At 35.5% G+C, this 20,706-nt stretch overlaps 1 protein-coding gene across 3 annotated transcripts; it reads right to left on the reverse strand.

Annotated features, from left to right (window-relative positions):
- Positions 1-723: 723 nt before the first annotated feature.
- On the reverse strand, positions 724-20,504 carry LOC127619818 (CMP-N-acetylneuraminate-beta-galactosamide-alpha-2,3-sialyltransferase 1-like). 3 transcript variants are annotated; one of them, XM_052092823.1, is made up of 7 exons: positions 20,291-20,504; positions 12,676-12,999; positions 10,979-11,172; positions 9,740-9,919; positions 8,124-8,169; positions 6,946-7,065; positions 724-5,368 (listed from the first exon to the last, which is right to left on the reverse strand). In XM_052092823.1, the coding sequence occupies exons 2-7, from the start codon at positions 12,946-12,948 to the stop codon at positions 5,204-5,206; spliced, it is 978 nt and encodes a 325-aa protein (XP_051948783.1). In that variant the 5' UTR covers positions 12,949-12,999; positions 20,291-20,504; the 3' UTR covers positions 724-5,203. The 3 variants fall into 3 exon arrangements, with proteins under 3 accessions (XP_051948783.1, XP_051948782.1, XP_051948784.1); XM_052092822.1 differs by lacking the exon at positions 20,291-20,504 and adding an exon at positions 13,648-13,774; XM_052092824.1 differs by lacking the exon at positions 20,291-20,504 and adding an exon at positions 13,648-13,745 and having other exon boundaries at positions 12,676-12,815.
- Between the last annotated feature and the right edge of the window lie 202 nt (positions 20,505-20,706).

The following is a 20,706-nucleotide window of genomic DNA, read 5'->3' on the forward strand; positions in this document are numbered from 1 at the left end:
GCAGCTCTTCACTGGCTTCTGGTGAAGTCTCCAATATAAGGTGTTAATGTTTGTTTTTAAAGCCCTACATGGATTGGCGCCACTGTAAATTAGAGACTTGTTTATTCTTCATCAATCCCAAAGATTCTTGCGCTCAACTGACCAGTTGTGTCTTACATTTCCGCAGTCCCGCTTGAAATGCAATTTGACCATGCTTTTTCAGTGGCAGCCCCTAGCCTTATGGAATGATTTGCCCCTGTCTATAAAATCAGCATTGTGTATTGATGCTTTCAAAATTGGTCTAAAGGCTTATTTATTTGCTTTGGCCTTTGAATAAGTTTTAACTTTGTGAGTTGTATTTATTATGGTTTATGAGGTAAATTTGTATCTTTGCACTTGCTTTTATTTCCCAAGTTTTTATTTGTATGTATTTGAATAAGTATTTTAGTTTTCATGGTATGTATTGTATTTGATGTTGAAATGGGAATCTATGCACAGCACCTTGAACCGTTCTTGTGGTTTTGAAAGTGCTCTATAAATACAAGTTGAGTTGAGTGTGCAAATTCATGTGTGCAGGACAAGGAAACGCTAAATTCCCCCTCTTTAAATGGGAGGATGATAAAGATTAAAAAAAAGGAAAAACCGACAAACACATTCAGTTTAATGGCTACATTTATTTCATGAAAAGACAGTTCAACAATAGATTGCTATTGTTCTCTTATGTGGATTGATATTGTCAAAGATATAAATATTCTTCCTCAGTTTTCAAAAACAATTAATCATATTCAAATTAAAGTTAATCAAACATTATTCGTTAGTGAAGAGTGTGAGGTCCTATTTGTTCTTCAGCCAGATCAGATATGTCCAGAACTTGACAATTTTAATTAAATACCTCTTTTAATGTAATTAAATACTATTCTAATGTAAATAAACAAATATAATTAACAGTTTTGTTAGTTACAATAAATGTGTTTGGCAAGATAAATACGGAAAAAGAGGTTTAGCCCCAGTTCAGTTTATAAAACCCCAAGTTATTAAACGTATGTTGCGAACAAAAACTGTGACTGTGGAGTATATAATTTTTCCCCCAAAAATAACGTTTAATACTAAGTAGTATTAATATTTAGTAGTAGTACTAAGGAGAGTACCTGCACTTTTGTTTTCCACTTCAAGCACTGAGTAAGCTCATATTAATACACATATGAAGTTGTATTTATATATAGAAATATTCCGAGTTTTATGATAGTAAGTTACTTTAAATAAAAACTTACCTGATGCAATTTCCTGACTTCTAAAACTGTTTTTGTTTTTTTGTAGCAAACTGCATAAAAAAAAAGTCCTCTACAAATGAATATATCATGGCAAACATACTGAAAATTAGCACCTAGTCAGTCAATTAATTACTAGATAAACTGTTTCCACTCAAAAAGCAGTTTATGCAGCGGTCTGAGGCATCACTTGCATTCAAACAGCTCTCCTTGTTGGCTGTTCAAAGATGGCACCATGGTTGACATTTCCATCTATGGTCATCATGAGATACACCTAATGCATTTGATTTGAATATGGTTGCTATGGTGATCACAATGACATAGCAAGGCAGTGTCACGGAACTCAACTCACTCAACTCAACTCAACTCAACTCAACTTTATTTATAGAGCACTTTCAAAACCACAAGTGGAACCAAAGTGCTGTACAGAAGGTATAAAAGTAAAAACAAAAACATAAAAACAATGCAAACATATGACAAAAAAACTTACAAAGCATTGTCAAAAGCTAAAGTGAACAAGTAAGTTTTAAGCGCACTCTGAAAAGCACCCAATGAAGGACAAGTTTTTACAGACAGAGGAAGGTCATTCCAGAGCCTAGGAGCTGCAACAGAGAATGCCCGATCACCTTTACATCTTAAACATGATCAGCGGAACCATGAGAAGCAATTGATCGTTAGAGCGCAGAGATCTACTTGATTGACAGCGGCTGATTAAATCAGTAACATACTCAGGTGCTAGGCCATGCAGAGACTTAAAAACATACAACAAAGCTTTGTATTGGATTCTGTATCGTATGGGTAACCAATGTAATTTAATTAAAACCGGAGTAATGTGCTCTCTCTTCTTAGTGCCCGTTAAAAGTCTGGCAGCTGAATTCTGAACGAGCTGCAAGCGAAAGAGAGAAGCCTGACTCACACCCAGATACAATACATTACAATAATCCAAATGGGATGACACAAAGGCATGAACAACCTTCTCCATATTGTCAAAAGAAAGGATAGATGGAACTCTTACGTTCAAGAGTCTGCATGACATCACAAAGAGGATTCAGGACCAGCCAGACAAATAAACTGTCAAGAATGTATATTCACACAAAACATATGTCAGTCAAGGAGAACAATGCAAATACAGTGCATTTTAATACCAAACCAAACAATGCAAGACTGTGCAAACATGGAAGCCTTTCACCTGCCTGTAGTTGAGCCGTGGATATACTTTATGTTGTTTATGTTCTTCCACCTATGTTGGGTGACACTCCTAATTGTTTCCTTTCTGGGACTAAGGTAGCAGAAAGTGAGGCAGTATAAGATAATATAAACTCTCAGAGGTACAAGGGCTGTCACTTGGGTGGTCTTCTGGGTCCTTTTCTGTACCTTCTTTGGGTACACATTTCTACCCTAAGGACCTATTGTGTGCCTTTAAAGGTAGATAAATATGTTTTGTTCCTCTGGGAATAAAGAATTTACCTTTTTGTCTCCTTAAGGGTACACTGTAAAAACTACATGTATTTTACAGAGGAAATACACTATAATTTAACATTCACTTAAAAATACATTTATTCACACCAAATTTAAATTTTTACAGGAAATATTGTTTGTTGAAATAAACAGAATTTATTTAGAGAGATACACTGGTGGCCAAAGATTTTGAGTAATGTACAGATTTTGCTGTTTTGGAAGGAAATTGGTACTTTAATTCACCAAAGTGGCATTCAAATGATCACAAAGTGTAGTCAGGACATTAATGATGTAACAGCACCATCACTATTTGAAAAAAGTCATTTTTGATCAAAACTAGACAGGCCCCAATTCCAGCAGCCATCACTCCAAATCCTTATCCTTGAGTAATCATGCTAAACTGCTAATTTGGTGCTAGAAAATCACTTGCCATTATATCAAACACAGTTGAAAGCTATTTGGTTTGTTAAATGAAGCTTAACACTTTGTCTTTGTGTTTGTTTTTGAGTTGCCACAGTATGCAATAGACTGGCATGTCAATATTTGGTCAAAAATGGCACCAAAAAAAAGAAGCGGCTTTCTCTAGAAACTCATCAGTCAATCATTGTTATGAAGAATGAAGGCTATACAATGCTTGAAATTGCCAATACAAAGGTGTACACTTCAGTCTTCAAAGACAAAGAACAACTGGCTCTAACAAGGACAGAAAGAGATGTGGAAGACCAGATGTACAACTAAACAAGAGGATAAGTGTATCAGAGTCTCTAGTTTGAGAAATAGACGCCTCACATGTCCTCCGCTGACAGCTTCATTGAATTCTACCCGCTCAACACCAGTTTCATGTACAACAGTAAAGAGAAGACTCAGGAGTGCAGCCTTATGGGAAGAATTGAAAAGAAAAAGACGCTTTTGAAACAGAAAACAAAAAGAAAAGGTTAGAGTGGGCAAAGAAACACAGACATTGGACAACAGATAATCAGACCTATTGAGCTTTTGTGGGATCAGTTAGACTGTAAGGTGCGTGAGAAGAACCCAACGAGAATGTCACATCTATGGCAAGTGCTACAGGAAGTGTGGGGTGAAATGTCACCTGAGTATCTGGACAAACTGACAGCTAGAATAACAAGGATCTGCAAAGCTGTCATTGCTGCATGTGGAGGATTTTTTGATGAGAACTCATCGAAGAATTAAAATAATTCAAATTATAATAGTAATTTTTCATAAGAGCAAAATCTGTACATTATTCCAAACTTTTGCCCCACAGTGTATGTTTGAACTTTTCTTAGTTTGACGCTACATTTGAGACACAAGATTTGAGTATATGCAGCACTTATAATATGAAGAAACTCAAAAAATTATTTTGAGTGTCAAAATTAATCTGGAGTTTAGTAAACTCCAAAGTAAAATAGATTTTTGCTGCTCATTCAGTTTACTTCATTAAAATGAAAGCAATGCAATATCAATTTGTGAAATACACTTAGATTTGTAAAATGAAAGTTTACTTACTCAATTTGCATTGGGACAACATAAATATTCTTTTGTATTTTGAATTATTGAAACTGGGTGGGGGAATCCTATAACTGTAAATGGTCTGCACTTATATAGCGCCTTTTTAACCTTAACGGTATTCAAAACACTTGACACATTCACACATTCATACACACATTCATACATTCACACACCAATGGCAGCAGAGCTGCTATGTAAGGTGCTAGCCTGCCATTGGGAGCAACTTGGGGTTCAGTGTCTTGCCCAAGGACACTTCGGCATGTGGAGACGTGTGGGCCGGGAATCAAACCACCAACCCTGCGATTAGTGGCCGACCCACTCTACCAACTGAGCAATATTTGTAACAAATATTACAATGCTATAAAAAACAAGTATAGTTTTACCCTTAAATGGAGCAAATAATGAAGCTGTATGACAGCATATAACAGTTTTATAGCAGTCATAGCTTTAGCATTTTTGGAAGAATTACGTTAAGAATTACTGTAGAAGTTTAGGTCAGGGGGCACTTAATTTAAAGTAATCCACTACATTGTTATTCCATTATTGTCCATCTATAAAACAGTGATAACTATAAATAAACATAAAGAAAATTTCATAGAAACAAAAATATATGAATGAAATATAACCAATCCTTGTCAATATATTTTACATACAAATATAGAAATACAATTAATTAGTCATGAAACAATATTTCGTTTTTTGGTAAAGTTTGCATTTAGTGACCTAGTTATTGCTGAAACTCTTCTAGTTAAGTTAGTAGTCTTAGAATACTAGTCAGATGAACTTTACCTTATCTTAAAATACATTAACTATACAGAATGATGTATATAATGTACATATAAAATGTGTAGTTATACATTGCCAGCGTATGTATTTAAAGGCAGGCTTTTTTAAAGCACACATACAGTACATTCGAAACCTCTTCTAGGGAAGAGTAATGTTTACCAATAATGTTTACATTCAACCCTTTAAACAGCAGTATTTCATCATTACCACCCTTTATACATAAAGATCTTGTTTCTCTTCAGAAGCTCATTCATAGTTTTATTTTCAAAGTCTCCTCCATGATTACCACTGCTAAAGTGAGTCAAACTTCTGTCAAAATAATGATGCCATTTTCCGTCACTTCTAGCTCCAAACCCAAAAACATTCACCTGTGTAAGAGTCAGAGAGCAATCAGTAGATTCATATTTGTAATATGCTTTTAAACAATGTAACTTTGTATCAAAACTGGATTCTATTTGCACTACCAAGTTTTTTCTTCTCTAATTTGAAAGTGGAGGAATGAAATTCCAAATGGCATAAGATTCTGTGACAAAGGTGAACAAACTGGAAATGTTCCATTCACATATACACTCACCTAAAGGATTATTCGCAACACCTGTTCAATTTCTCATTAATGCAATTATCTAATCAACCAATCACATGGCAGTTGCTTCAATGCATTTAGGGGTGTGGTCCTGGTCAAGACAATCTCCTGAACTCCAAACTGAATGTCAGAATGGGAAAGAAAGGTGATTTAAGCAATTTTGAGCGTGGCATGGTTGTTGGTGCCAGACGGGCCGGTCTGAGTATTTCACAATCTGCTCAGTTACTGGGATTTTCACGCACAACCATTTCTAGGGTTTACAAAGAATGGTGTGAAAAGGAAAAACATCCAGTATGCGGCAGTCCTGTGGGCTGAAAATGCCTTGTTGATGCTAGATGTCAGAGGAGAATGGGCCGACTGATTCAAGCTGATAGAAGAGCAACTTTGCCTGAAATAACCACTCGTTACAACTGAGGTATGCAGCAAAGCATTTGTGAAGCCACAACACGCACAACCTTGAGGCGGATGGGCTACAACAGCAGAAGACCCCACCGGGTACCACTCATCTCCACTACAAATAGGAAAAAGAGGCTACAATTTGCAAGAGCTCACCAAAATTGGACAGTTGAAGACTGGAAAAATGTTGCCTGGTCTGATGAGTCTCGATTTCTGTTGAGACATTCAGATGGTAGAGTCAGAATTTGGCGTAAACAGAATGAGAACATGGATCCATCATGCCTTGTTACCACTGTGCAGGCTGGTGGTGGTGGTGTAATGGTGTGGGGGATGTTTTCTTGGCACACTTTAGGCCCATTAGTGCCAATTGGGCATCGTTTAAATGCCACGGCCTACCTCAGCATTGTTTCTGACCATGTCCATCCCTTTAGGGCCACCATGTACCCATCCTCTGATGCTACTTCCAGCAGGATAATGCACCATGTCACAAAGCTCGAATCATTTCAAATTGGTTTCTTGAACATGACAATGAGTTCACTGTGCTAAAATGGCCCCCACAGTCACCAGATCTCAACCCAATAGAGCATCTTTGGGATGTGGTGGAACGGGAGCTTCCTGCCCTGGATGTGCATCCCACAAATCTCCATCAACTGCAAGATGCTATCCTATCAATATGGGCCAACATTTCTAAAGAATGCTTTCAGCACCTTGTTGAATCAATGCCACGTAGAATTAAGGCAGTTCTGAAGGCAAAGGGGGTCAAACACATTATTAGTATGGTGTTCCTAATAATCCTTTAGGTGAGTGTAGATCATGCAAAAGAGCATAATAGGGACGTTCTACTTCGGCTTGACACTACAGACCCTTTTATTGCACACTGTTTCTTTTTTCATGTTAACAATAGCATCTAGCTCATCTTACATCCTTACTTAAAGTGGACCAGATGGGTGTTCCAAGAATTTTTACCTCATCACAGATGTGTAGGGCGAATATTATTGTAATGAAGCCAGTGGATGGATATTTGCCATGTTTATGCAACCAGCTTTCATAGACATATTTAATAAATGCAGGATGGAGGATCATCACCTAAAGAATGACAAAATAATTATAAAATACACTTCTGGTGATAATAACACTCATGTTACTTATGTAAAGCTCAACATTACATATTTACATCATCTAAAACATAATTAATTTACATTTTAACAACATACACTTTATGTTTCACTTATATTACATACTTGTTGAGCTTTGATGCTAATTAAATTAATCTCTATTCCAACTCTTCATCTCTGAAGTTGTTCATACGTTAAAGTGCTTACATTTTAGATTCTGTGAATACTGCACATTGATGTTGTACTTTTCAGTGTGTTGCGAAATGTTCAAAAATATATATTTCTAAATATTTGTAAATATTTTGTTTTAGTTTTTTTAATTTCACACAAACTGACAAAACAGAACAATATGTAAAAGTCTAAATTTATGTTTAGATTGATTGCTTGATTGAGTGATTGATTGATTGATTGATTGATTGATTGATTGATTGATTGATTGATTGGTTGAGTGATTGATTGATTGTTTGATTGGTTGATTGGTTGATTGGCCTATTGATTGATTGGTTGATTGATTGATTGATTGCTCGAGTGATTGATTGATTGATTGATTGATTGATTGATTGATTGATTGATTGATTGATTGATTGATTGATTGATTGGTTGATTGGTTGATTGGCCTATTGATTGATCGATTGATTGATTGATTGACTGATTGATTGATTGATTGATTGATTGATTGATTGATTGATTGATTGATTGATAGAGTGATTGATTGATTGATTGATTGGTCGATTGGTTGATTGATTGGTTGAGTGATTGATTGATTGATTGATTGATTGATTGATTGATTGATTGATTGGTCGATTGGTCGATTGGTCGATTGATTGATTGATTGATTGATTGATTGATCGATCGATTGATTGCTTGCTTGACTGATCGCTTGACTGATTGATTGATTGATTGATTGATTGATTGATTGATCGATCGATTGATTGCTTGCTTGACTGATCGCTTGACTGATTGATTGATTGATTGATTGATTGATTGATTGATTGATTGATTGATTGCTTGATCAAGTATTCTACTCACCTTGTCCATATCTGCATTTATAGTAGGTTTCAATGCAACATAAGAGCTGAGGAAAACACAGATAAATTATATCGACTGACTTGCCATCAATAATGCAAAACATATGTGTCTGAATCTGGGATGGTTCTAAAGCTGGCGTCATAATTTTTTATTATGGTGTGAGGTTTTTCAGGTGTGAGCTTCAGTTACATAAGGGCTTTTTACACTTGATATCGTCAGCCCTGGGTCATTCTAAACCCTGGATAAACAGAATCCAGGGTTATCCGGTAAAATTTTTCACACTGTTAATTTTTTACCCTGGGTTAATAAGTAATCCTTCTGATTTTTCACACTGTACATTCATAAACCCTGGGTTTACGTTTACATTAACATTTCTGCACTCGCGACAGCTCCTCCCTGGCAAGGTCCCCTGAGGAAGGACCTTCTTTCTCAGGGATGGGGCACCCACGCCCAGACCTCTGGAATCTCCATGTCTTTAGGAGGGCATTTTGATCTTTAGGGTGGGCAAGTGGTTGTTTCTTTATTTGATCGGGAGGGGGGAGTCAGAAGTTTCTGGGGGGCACAAGGAAAATCTAGGGTGGCATCCATTCTGCTTCTACATTTGTCTGATCATGGACAGGATAACATGACAGCTTGCTCAAAAACAGAAGAAAATTATGAAAACTGAAATCTCACAGTCCTTTGAACTCATTTTTTCCTTTACATTGAGAGAAAGTTACCAGGATTTAGGCCTACAGGGTTTACCGGCACTCCATCGTTAAAACAACAAAGTTGAAAAACTGAATAACTTTACACAGAAAGGTTAATAAGCGAATGTGTCACACTAGAGTCATGTTAACACAAATTACATTTTAGTTCCACAGCTGTACTTTTGAAACAGTGTGTGATTCTGTGTATTGGACATGGTTACTTTAATTATGTGCCTTTCTGACAGCAATTGTTTTTCTTAGAAAAAGAGGAGGGGGGCCTGGGTAGCTCAGCGAGAAAGACGCTGACTAACACCGTGGAGTCGTGAGTTTTAATCCATGGCATGCTGAGTGACTCCAGCCAGTTCTCCTAAGCAACCAAGATGATAAGGTGCACGGATTGACGTCTCAGACGTGGAGGCATCTGAAATTTGTCCTCCGCCACCCGGACTGAGGCAAGTCTATGCCACCATGAGGACTTAAAGAACATTGGGAATTGGGCATTCCAATTTGGGGAGAAAAAGGGAGAAAATACAAAAAAAGAGGGATGAGTCTAAATGATTTTCTGTGATAATTAACATTATGCCACAAACACTGCCAATAGCTGGAGTTTATCTTGTATTAACCCATAAAGTTTCCTTGTAAGAATAAATATCTATGAATTTATATTAGGTCTCTAAATTATCCTGGTTTTGGCATTCACATTTTTTCAAAAGTTTGGAAAAGATATTTGAATCTTTGATTTGCAAGCTGTTCTATCATCTTCACAAACCGTCCACCTTTTTAAATGTTTTCACATTCCCTTTCTTGACCCTTTTTTAAGTCCTAGGTGCACAACTGGTGCTGAACTAGGGGGATTTCATGACTTTAAAGCACATCTTAGTTGGCAACAATTTTTTCTATGAGTGAACATTAATGAAATAACCTCACCGTGTGATGTGTTTAGTTGTGAAGGCACTGATGAGCCAGCGCATGTCTTTGATCTTAAATGGCAGAAGAACCAGGTGAGTGGAGTTGTCCATGTCCACAGCACTCTCAGGGTAGATTAATCGATGAGTGGTCTTAGAACCCACATCCCTCTCATAACCTTTTGTTGGGCCTTTATTAATCCTGAAAGAACAAAAATATAAATTCAGTTTATAAAAGTTTAATTCCTGTTTCATGTCATGTGTTCCTGGTCATGTGATGTACAGTTTCCCTTCCTCGTTCATGTGTCTTGTCTTCATTGTTCATTGTTTGATTATCTTGTTTAGAGTTCATTGGTTTATTGGTTTGTTCATTGGTTTATGTTCCCACATGTCTAGTATTTAAGCCCTCATGTTTTCCATTATCCCTTGCCAGGTATTGTGTGTTTGGTAACGTGTTCACGTCAAGCCATGTTTATGTCAAGTCAAGTTTTAAGTCAAGTGTATGTTTCTCGTTTGTAGTTAGGTTTTTTGGTTTTCATGTTTATTAATACATTTGCACTTGGGTTGCTGTTTTACTCATGATTTGTGTGACAGAGAATCAAAGTCGTTACTGTAGCGCCTCTAGTGTTCATTTAACCAGGAAACTGCCGTGATAAAGAGCCACATAAAAATGATATAGCAAAAATGTAGATTAACTTGATTCTTTGAGATAAGGTTGGATAAATGACATTTTAAAATCTCAAAATAAACCAAGAAACAACATTCTGGATTTGTATCTTCTACTGTATGACCAAACCCATAGGAATGAGACACAAATGAGATTTTCTTCAAATCTGCATTGTTTTTCTAGACAGCAGTAAGACGAAATAAGCTCTAGTTTAAAAGGAGATCTCAACAATGTCACAATATGTGCTCAGATTTCCCAAGAAACCAATGTTTGCAATCAAAAGTTTAGATATTTCAATATTAACATATCAAGGAGATATATGAATATACATTTCTCATTAAATTCCAAAATTCACATTACAATAATAATAATACAATCTGAAACAATCCACAATTGAGTTGATAAATTCTCAGAATAGACACTACGTACAAGCAAACCATTCGTGTGTGAATGTGTGTGTGAATGGGTGATTGGGAAACAGTGTAAAGTGCTTTGGTAACCTCTAAGGTAAAAATAAAGCGCTATATAAGTGCAGACCATTTCCATTTCCATTAGAATATTATAAGGCTCATTCAAAAGAGAATAAACCATTACCTGATGATAAAGTCATGATTATCTATTAGTTGACCATAATGAGATCTGAGTAGGTTCCCTGAGTTTCCCACAACAGCACAGGTTCTGCAGCGTTCTAGACCACCATCTGAGTAATGTTCTTCATCTGGAAAGAGATCAAACAACCTGTCCACCACATCTGTGTAGCTGGTTTTCAAGGATTCACGTTGTAGACCCTATACAAAAGTCAAGGGATCACTTTTAATAGCTTTGAAAAGAGTGCATGTGACTGGAGAGTAAACTTGAAAGATGGCTTGTTCTTTAGTAAAGATATTTAAAGATAGAACTTAAAGGTAGAATTTAGAATGTTCAAAAAGATTAAGATTCAACTTTATTGTCATTGTGCAGAGTACAGGTACAGAGCCAATGAAATGCAGTTGTTTGCACATATCCCAACTAAGCTGGGGTCAGAGTGCAGGGTCAGCCATGAAACAGTGCCGCTGGAGCAGATAGGGTCAAGGGCCTTGCTCAAGGGCCCAACAGTGGTATCTTGGCAGTGCTGGGGCTTGAACCCCCAACATTTTAGTCAGTAACCCAGAGCCTTAACCGCTGAGCCACCAGTGGAATTCATAAAACTCCACCTACTGGTTGGGGCTGGTCAAAGTTGGAGATTTATATTAAGAAAGGTCTTAAATAGTGATCTGTTTCTCACCCACACCTATCATATCACTTCTATATATATGGATTAAACCACTGGAGTCATAAGGATTTTTTTATGCTACCTGTATGTCCTTTTTTGACCTTCTGAGTTCTGGTCACCATTCACTTGAATTGTGAGGGCCAACAGAACTGAGATATTCTTCTAAAAATCTTTGTTTTGTGATCTGCAGAAGAAAGAAAGTCATAGACATCTGGGATGGCATGAGGGTGAGGAAATGATGAGAGAATTTTCATTTTTTGGGTGAACTGTTCCTTTAAACCAGTAGCTTACAATGAATGTTAATTAAAAGAAATACATAAATAAATAAAAAAAAATTATTATTATTATTATTATATTAGTGTTTATTACAAAAGCAAGAAATAAAAAGTGCATATATATATATTTGATGTGTTTTAGAAATTGTTATAATATATCTAAACATGAATATTAATAGTAATAAAAGTATATAATTATATCAAAATGTGTTATGATATTGGATTGAATATTTTGCACGTACTTTTGTTTTAGTTGCTGTGCTGACAGGTTTGTACACTTTTTTATCAGTTCATCATGTGGCACATTGAGCTTTGTGGAAAAACTAGTTGAAAATTATTTGATTTTTGATTAGATGTGCCAAAGTGTACAAAGTTTGTGACACTGAATCTTTGAAATACATTATACTGTAACACTTTGTTTTATGACATCATACCACAGTAATTATGACAGAAACAATTTCTAACCTACTTCTAATCAGGCTGTGCAGGCCAGCATAAACCCCTATTGTAACATCATTTTACTGAACTGTTTGAAGTAAAACTGATGTTCAGATTGCTCCTCTAAAATCACACATTATTTTATTTTGCCTCTAAATGTCTAGAATGTTCCCTGCAACAATGGAGTAACATATCCTGCCAACAAAAATAATCATTGAATTTATTCAGATCTCTCAGACACCAAACAACATTTAGATATGTCTTACCTATATAATCCTACATTTACAGAGATAAAAAAGGAACTTTTTGATTAAGGATCTGCATACCTTCCACCATTTGTAGACGTCTGCTTGTAGCACACTGTTTCTCCTGTTCAGCAGAGGTGGAACTGTCGGGTTGTAACGCATGAAGAACCAGTCGTCATCATTCAGATCGGTGACACACTTATCACAGGCGCACAAACCATCTGGGGTGTAATCGGCAGTTGTTTGGATGGCAATAAATATCACGGCGTTGTGGAAGATCATAAAAATAAGGAGGATGCAAAAGCTGAAGAACGCGGAGATTAATCTGGAACTCGGTATTTTGAAGAAACTCATATTTGTAGATGTAGGCTAATATCCCTGGACAATGGGGTTTGAAATAATAGCCTACAATAAAGCAAAAAGAAAGTGTTAATAATAGGTCGCCTAATTGTATAGCTAATATCCTACTACTAATACAAATAATAGCCTATATATGATTTCTTGAAAAGTCTTACTGTCGAAGTTATAACTAACAAGGGGTCGTTCAGATCGAAAGCGTTCTTGCGCAAATAAATCATCACAAATAATAAACTCCGATGAGTTAGACGCAGGGACGAGACACGTTTAAAAAAAACGTTTACACGTTTTTTTTAAAACGCACTTTTATAACAACAGTCAAAAACATCCGTCTAGAGAATGTTTACATGTTTACAAAATGTTTTTGTAATGTAATGTTTACAAAACGCGTTTGGTGTGAACGGCCATAGTTCCAAAAACGTTTAAATACTAACGAATTAAATACATCAATTAATTAATTAATTAAATAACTAATTCTTAAGTAGCCGGGTTGACCTATAATATGCTTTACCTCAGACGAATAAAGTAAAATATTATCAGTAATGTGTATTTATAGCCTAAAACTTAGTGAGAATATTATAGGCTATTAATTTAGAGCACTTTTCTATATCATAAGGTCGCTTTAAATTACGTGACAAAAAGCAGGAAACTCCTGAACTAGAACTTGTAAAATAGATATTTTGAAAGTTATCTTACCTGCTTGTTTAAAAGTTTGATTTGGTCAAATAAGCCATTTTTTTATTTATTTTTTTAAGACAATGGTCAGAATCTGGAACAAACAAATGTACTTGAACAAATGAAGGGAGTGAGTGGAGAATATCTGAACAGTAGAAAATCAGGTTATGAAGTTTATCTGATTCTTTATCAGGAGGAGAGTATAGATCCTCATTCCTCGCCTGCCTCGTCACAGGCAGAAGTTCCGGAAATGTTAGAATTGCTTACGGAACCTTTAAACATGTCTACAAACAGTTTGGAACCACATGCTGTTAGTCAGTATAAACAATAGAATAAAATAGAATCTAATTTTTTTAAATGTGCTTGCTTGGATATAACTGGCTGCTATCTAAAATATTACACACTTCTAACACACTCATAGTGGGTGGACATCTGGTTTGAACATCAGAGGTGTGGTGAAGCAAGGAATTTAGATTTAATCATGTGGCATGATAATATTTAACATTTTACAGTAAAAAAAGAAAAGTCAATTCAAGTGTTTTATACTGTAGGCAGAAATTTACCTTTGTAAATTTGTCAAATCTTAGTAATTATTTATACATTTACATTATGTCACACATTAGCCTAACATTAAATATCAGACATGGTAAATAAAGCAACCAGTTCCTGATTCTGTGAGAGAATTGTTTGTTTACGAGGGAAGACATTTTTTGATTATAGATCTGGCACTGTGTCACCAATGTAGATTCCATTGTGTTGCAACCTTAACAACTGTCCAGAGGCACTTTTGAAATGACTCATATAAGGAAATATTATTACACCATTCCTCTGAGCTTTATTTCACTTCTGATGTGTAACACCTGCCCTGATCTCAAGATTGCGCAGAAAGCAATAAATCATATTATATCTGTAGTTTATCATCTATAAGATGTACAGATTTTCCAATCCAAGACTGCAAGTCATTACATTCATTCATTTTCTGAATAACTGACATTTGTATGCTGATTAGCCAAGAAAGATTGTAAATGTAACTTACAGTTTGTCTTGAGAACAAAACTCATAGCCATCAAAAAATGTATTTGGTAAAGAACATTTTTGGGTTTTTTTGTACAGAGAAAATACTGGTATGTACATTAAAACACACACACACACACACACACACACACACACACACACACACATATATATATATAAACCAGTTGCCTTAAACAAAATCCAAGTAAATGTACTTATTTGGCTCAAGTATAGTGGACAACTCCTAGTTCACTTTACTTGAGCCAAATAAGTAAATTTACTGCCAATTTACTTAGATTTTTTAAGGCAATTTTGTAAGTAAGGTTACCTAATAGATTTTAGGTTCTTACTTTGCTGTATGGTGCTTTGGAGATAACGTCTTGATGTTATTTTACAGTTTCTTCAGATCAGTTTCTAAGTTCTTTAATCCTGTATAGTCTGATCAATTATTATTTTTATTATTTTTATGGACATCTTGATCGAAACTATAGATAAAATATAATATAATATACTCGGCTTTAAAGGCCTGGAAGGGGTATTAAGGAGGCACCGTCTTTCGAATGAGACGTTAAACCGAGGTCCTGACTCTCTGTGGTCATTAAAAATCCCTGGGCATAACCCAGGGTATCCTGGCCAAAATTCCCCCATTGGCCCTTATCTGTCATAGCCTGAATATAATCCCCATCCTTGAATTGGCTACATCACTCTGTTCTTCTCTCCACCAATAGCTGGTGTGTGGTGAGCGTACTGGTGCATCATCCAGGTGGATGCTGCACACTACTGGTGGTTGAGGAGATTCCCCCATACTAAGTAAAGTGCATTGAGTGCCTAAAAAAGCGCTATATAAATGTAAGGAATTATTATAGAGTTAAAGCACAAAAAACAAACACATGTGTTTGTGTGTGTGTGTGTGTGTGTGAGGTGTGAAAGCTGCCATAGAACTGGATTACTAAACTAATTGCCAGTTAACTGATGTGTCTATGTTCACCAGTGACTGGTGAAAAGAAAATCCTTCAAAATAAACACAATAAATACTTATATCCCTGTAAGCAAACAGGGACATATCGTATATTACGGAAAAACCCTTCAATTTTGATTGTGTCTATGGAGTATACATGCGATGTCATGGCAACATTAGACGTCAGATGTCATGGCGACGTGTCAGAGGTGAGCTCAGTGTACGTGTGTTGGCGACGGAGCTGAGAAATTTATATTTTTTACTTTGTGCCTGGATAACGTACGTGAGGTCCGTCTCTCCTCCAATAGCATAGCATTATATTAGCCTATATTAACCTATTAGCTTGACTCCTATTCTGCCACAAGGAATGGTTTAAGGTGGTAATGAGCATAACAAAGCCTGGAGGATGCATTACAAATCCGTCTCCGTAGGTCTAGGACTATGATCGTGGAAGCCTTTAGTATAACACCCCTGCATGTTGGCAAACACAGCTAATTAGTTAGTAACAGTTAGCTAATTAACAGTTTATTGCAAAGTTATTAATTCCAGTTGGCTATTTTTCTAGATGAACTAGATATGTAGGCTAGTGGTGAGACAGTGGTGGAACAAATATTCAGATTCTTTACTTAAGTAAAAGTACTAATAGCACACTATGAAAATACTCCACAACAAGTAAAAGTCCTGTATTCAAAAACAGATAAATGCCGTAAGTAGTTAATAGTAGTGTTGATGACGTTGATACATATCCGATTGCACCGTTAACACACTCTAATGTTGCATCTTCTTGTCCCTTGTTCCTAGTAATCTCTTTTTATTACCGTACAACAGATGTTTTTGTTTTACATAATGCAGTTGTCTACACCTTACAATGGTTAACTTTGTAGAAATAGAGAATTATTGGGGTGACATTTTTTATTGTTGTTGCTGATGTTTTAGAAGTCAGAAAGTGGAAAAGAAGAAACCCTTCCAGACCGACACACCAACACTGACCCAACCAATGGTGTGGGTTGGGGGTGTGACTATCTGTTTGTGTGATCAATAGCAGAGGGCGTATTCGGAAGGCTGTTTAAAAATAACGTTTATTTATGCAATTCTGTTCGATGCCGCAGAAATTGCACACTTCAGCTTCAAGAACATCCTCTTGTTTAGACAATTTCACTGCCATCCTAGGGAAAATACAGCAGTAACTGCACATTTTGTCAGATTTTAATTGTAACTGAAATCGTCTCTTTGACTATGATCTGTGACCAATGGGTTTGCCTTAACTCTGCTCAGATTCAGAGAAAACAGGTTGTGAAAATTGTAGTAATTATTAAATCCAAACTAAAATCAAGGCAAGCCACAATACTTTGAAGCCACTGTTGTCAGTTTTAACCCTCCAATTGCGTTCAGAATCTGCGTACACATTTTGCATATGCGGGTCATTTTTGACCCGGTGGAATTCAAGCTTATAAATCATTCATAATATGATGGTTTTATATAAAACTTTATTGTAAGTCATTAATAGGTCTTTAACTGTTCAAACATGTAAAAATATTGATATTTTTTTTCATGTTAAATGACAAATATAAAACTTTGTGTTTTAAATATAAAAATTCTTTGATATTTCAAAATATACATTAACTACAGTAAAACCAGTGTGATACATGTGAAGAATATAGATATTTTTTATCAACACTTTTGTGAATTTTTTATCTAAATATATCATAATATACAATTTATATTAACATCTAATGTGAGAATTACTAGCTATTTGAATGAATTTCTGATTACATATAACTGCTCAATGCAAAGGTTATGGTCAAAAGTTATGAAAGCAACGTAAACAACAGCACAACTCAAGTATACAACATTAATAGTTCTTTACTATGTTTTTAAGAAAGATCATTGTATTTACTTGCATGCATGCCGAATGTTGAAGCTGGTTCGGCATCAGATGTCTGCAGAGTAAAATATGGACAATTTGCTCTTTCGAGTCCTTTTGATAGTCTTGACAAAGTCACAAAGATTGGTTCCCATGTGGTATTTAAAAAATATGATCTACCTTTAGCGGGTCAAAAATGACCCAAACGCAATAGGAGGGTTATCTTGATTCAGTTACTGTGTTTTGCCTTTGTAGTGTAGTGCAGTGCTTTTGAGTATTTATCACCTAATTTCCTCCAAATAATACTTCCTTTAACTAAAACGTTAAAGTCAATAAGTTTGATGAGGTGTTCTGTAGTTGATGATACTGAAAACTGGTCTATCTACTGAGGACAATGTGAACCGCAGGTTTTTGAGCTACAAATCATAAATCTGTGTTTGTTGGGCATTATGTGCATAAAGACATATTGTAGCTATCTATCTATCTATCTATATCTATATATATATAGATATGTGTCCTTGAGCAAGGCACATATCTCCAGGTTGCTCCAGGGGGGGTTGTCTCTGTAATAAGTGCACTGCAAGTCGCTTTGGATAAAAGCGTCTGCCAAATGCATAAATGTAAATAAATGTAAATATATATATATATATATATATATATATATATATATATATATATATATATATATATATATATATATATATTAAACATAGAATAAAATAAAATGTCAATATAAATTAAATTAATGAATCAAATTCAAATATTATCAAATCATTTACATTTACATTTACATTTATGCATTTGGCAGACGCTTTTATCCAAAGCGACTTACAGTGCACTTATTACAGGACAATCCCCCCTGGAGCAATCTGGAGTTAAGTGCCTTGCTCAAGGACACAATGGCGGTGCCCATGGGGATCGAACCAGCAACCTTCTGATTAACAGTTATGTGCTTTAGCCCACCACACCACCACCACTCAAATCAGTTACTTCACATTAATTACTCTTTTCCATTTTTCCCCTGATGTGACGTTTTTTGCAGTAATGCAACTGGCTATAAATATAATTTCCAGATTCTATTCCGATTTTACAAGCTCTCAATTCAGTTCGATTCTGATTCGATTCAATATCGATTCATATGGGTATATTTCAGTTATAAAGTCCCTTTTGCGTACATATGAAACAAATACTCTCCCAGCTAATGCTGGTAATTACACAGGGGACCTTCTAACTTGGTACATTATTAATATTTATTTTTTAATAAAAAAATGACATTACTAATTACATTTTATTAGTTTCGCCCTTGCGCCCCGTCTATCGGCGGGTCATCCCCCGATGTGTATATATATATATGACTTTTTAAGTCACAACATGTAGGATTAGATTATATTTAATGACTAATTTATAAAGAAACCCAGGTAAATCCAAAGGGTTCACATATATATTGATACATTAGGCTTTAAAGGACTATATCGTCCTGAGGCCCAGCAATTAATTTTTGTTTAGGACATTTAGGACAAGTTTTTCTTAGCCCATACATGCTGCAGTGGTAAACCTTGGGGTATTTTCAAATGTTTGAGAGTTTAGCCATGACAACAAAACAGGCACATATTACAGCTTCAGGCCACAATGCGGTTATATAAATATATTGCATGGGTGAACAATTATTCAAATCAAATATGTGAGATGTAACGTGTATTTGTATTACTTGATTCTCTGGCTTTATTAAATATTAAATAAATAGACCAGTGATGTTATTAATGAGGCATAACATTGTACTTACCCTGTCATAAATCATCTGTGATGCTTCAAACGGCCATCATAGCCTTTCTGACACATAGATGACTAATGTTGTGTCTATGTCTTGTCTGAATTGTAGTAATAAATAGATGACAATGCAACAGTGGTCGAGTGTGTTTCATAACTATAATCCTTGTGAACATCTCTTCAGACGGCACACACTGACATTGGCGATCAAGTGGCTCTTTATAATGTGTTACAAACCCATTTATAGTTTAGACACAACACTTTTGGATGCTCTTGAGAGTTTCTATATAACCTTTTGTGACACTAGATACTGATCTTGGATCTTGTATTACATTATTTGTGTCTGCACGCTTTTGTGTATGTTGATTATTGCACGTAGCCAACAGAAGTTATTTTGATTCTCTGGTAAATTTGTCAATGGGACATTCTTATTTGAGTTGGGTAAACTCTTTATAAAAACTGAATCGATTAAAGTCAAAGAAACTTGTGATCATTTCCTTATCCCCGAAACTCTATTTGCAAACTATGCAAACACGTAACACACACACACATGCAAACTTTTGATCCTTATCTTGTAAAAACAGATTGCACAAAGGAATGGCATTGCAACCCATGCATGATGGCAACAACATCATCATTTTTTGCCCACTTTCTTATTTGCACAGCCATAGAAATGCAAAGATTTTGTTTAACACTTTAAGCTTTGAAGGTGTTTTTAAAGATTTCCTGTTTCAGTGGCATACCCAAAATTAAAGGATTATAACTTGACAAATACATTTTTTTTATAAAATCGAGGAGGGTCAAATGTTTGGTATCATTGTAAAGAAAACTTTTCAAATGTTTTAATTATATAGATACGAATTTTGTTTTGTTCCCAATCATGTCAACTGTATCTGAGACAAATTTTGTGTTGATGCGATAAAGCAATCAAAAGTTTGATTGTGTCCAAAAGCCTCAACAAACAAATAAAAACATAATAATTGTACATAAGAACTAAATACACAAGCAAACACAACAATGACTGAATGTATGCATGGTGCAGTGGTGGAAAAAGTACTCACACACAAATTGTAACGTTGGTTGGAGGGCAATGACAGGCAGATGAAGACGGTGATGATGTGAAGAACCCAAGTGCAGTTTATTTACAAAGTGCTATCCAAAAAACATGAATCCAAAACATAAACAAAAACTTGACTAGACAAGACTTACTACATCGGGTATATATAATACCCGACCCAGAACAATGGCAAACATAAGGGCTAAATACACACACAGGGGTAACAAGTAAAAAACACAACCAATCACAAGACTGAATTAATAAAAAGGCACTGAACCATGAACCAATGACAAAACAGAACTGATAACAAGCCTCATGAACACAAACCAATGAGAACAAAACACATGGAACAAGAGAGTAACACAAGAGGGAACAGCTCACATGACATGGCAATGAAACAGGAATTAAACTTTCAAAATA

This window comes from Xyrauchen texanus, chromosome 26 (genome assembly GCF_025860055.1).
Source record: "Xyrauchen texanus isolate HMW12.3.18 chromosome 26, RBS_HiC_50CHRs, whole genome shotgun sequence".
In the NCBI taxonomy this organism is placed as follows: Eukaryota; Metazoa; Chordata; class Actinopteri; order Cypriniformes; family Catostomidae; genus Xyrauchen; species Xyrauchen texanus.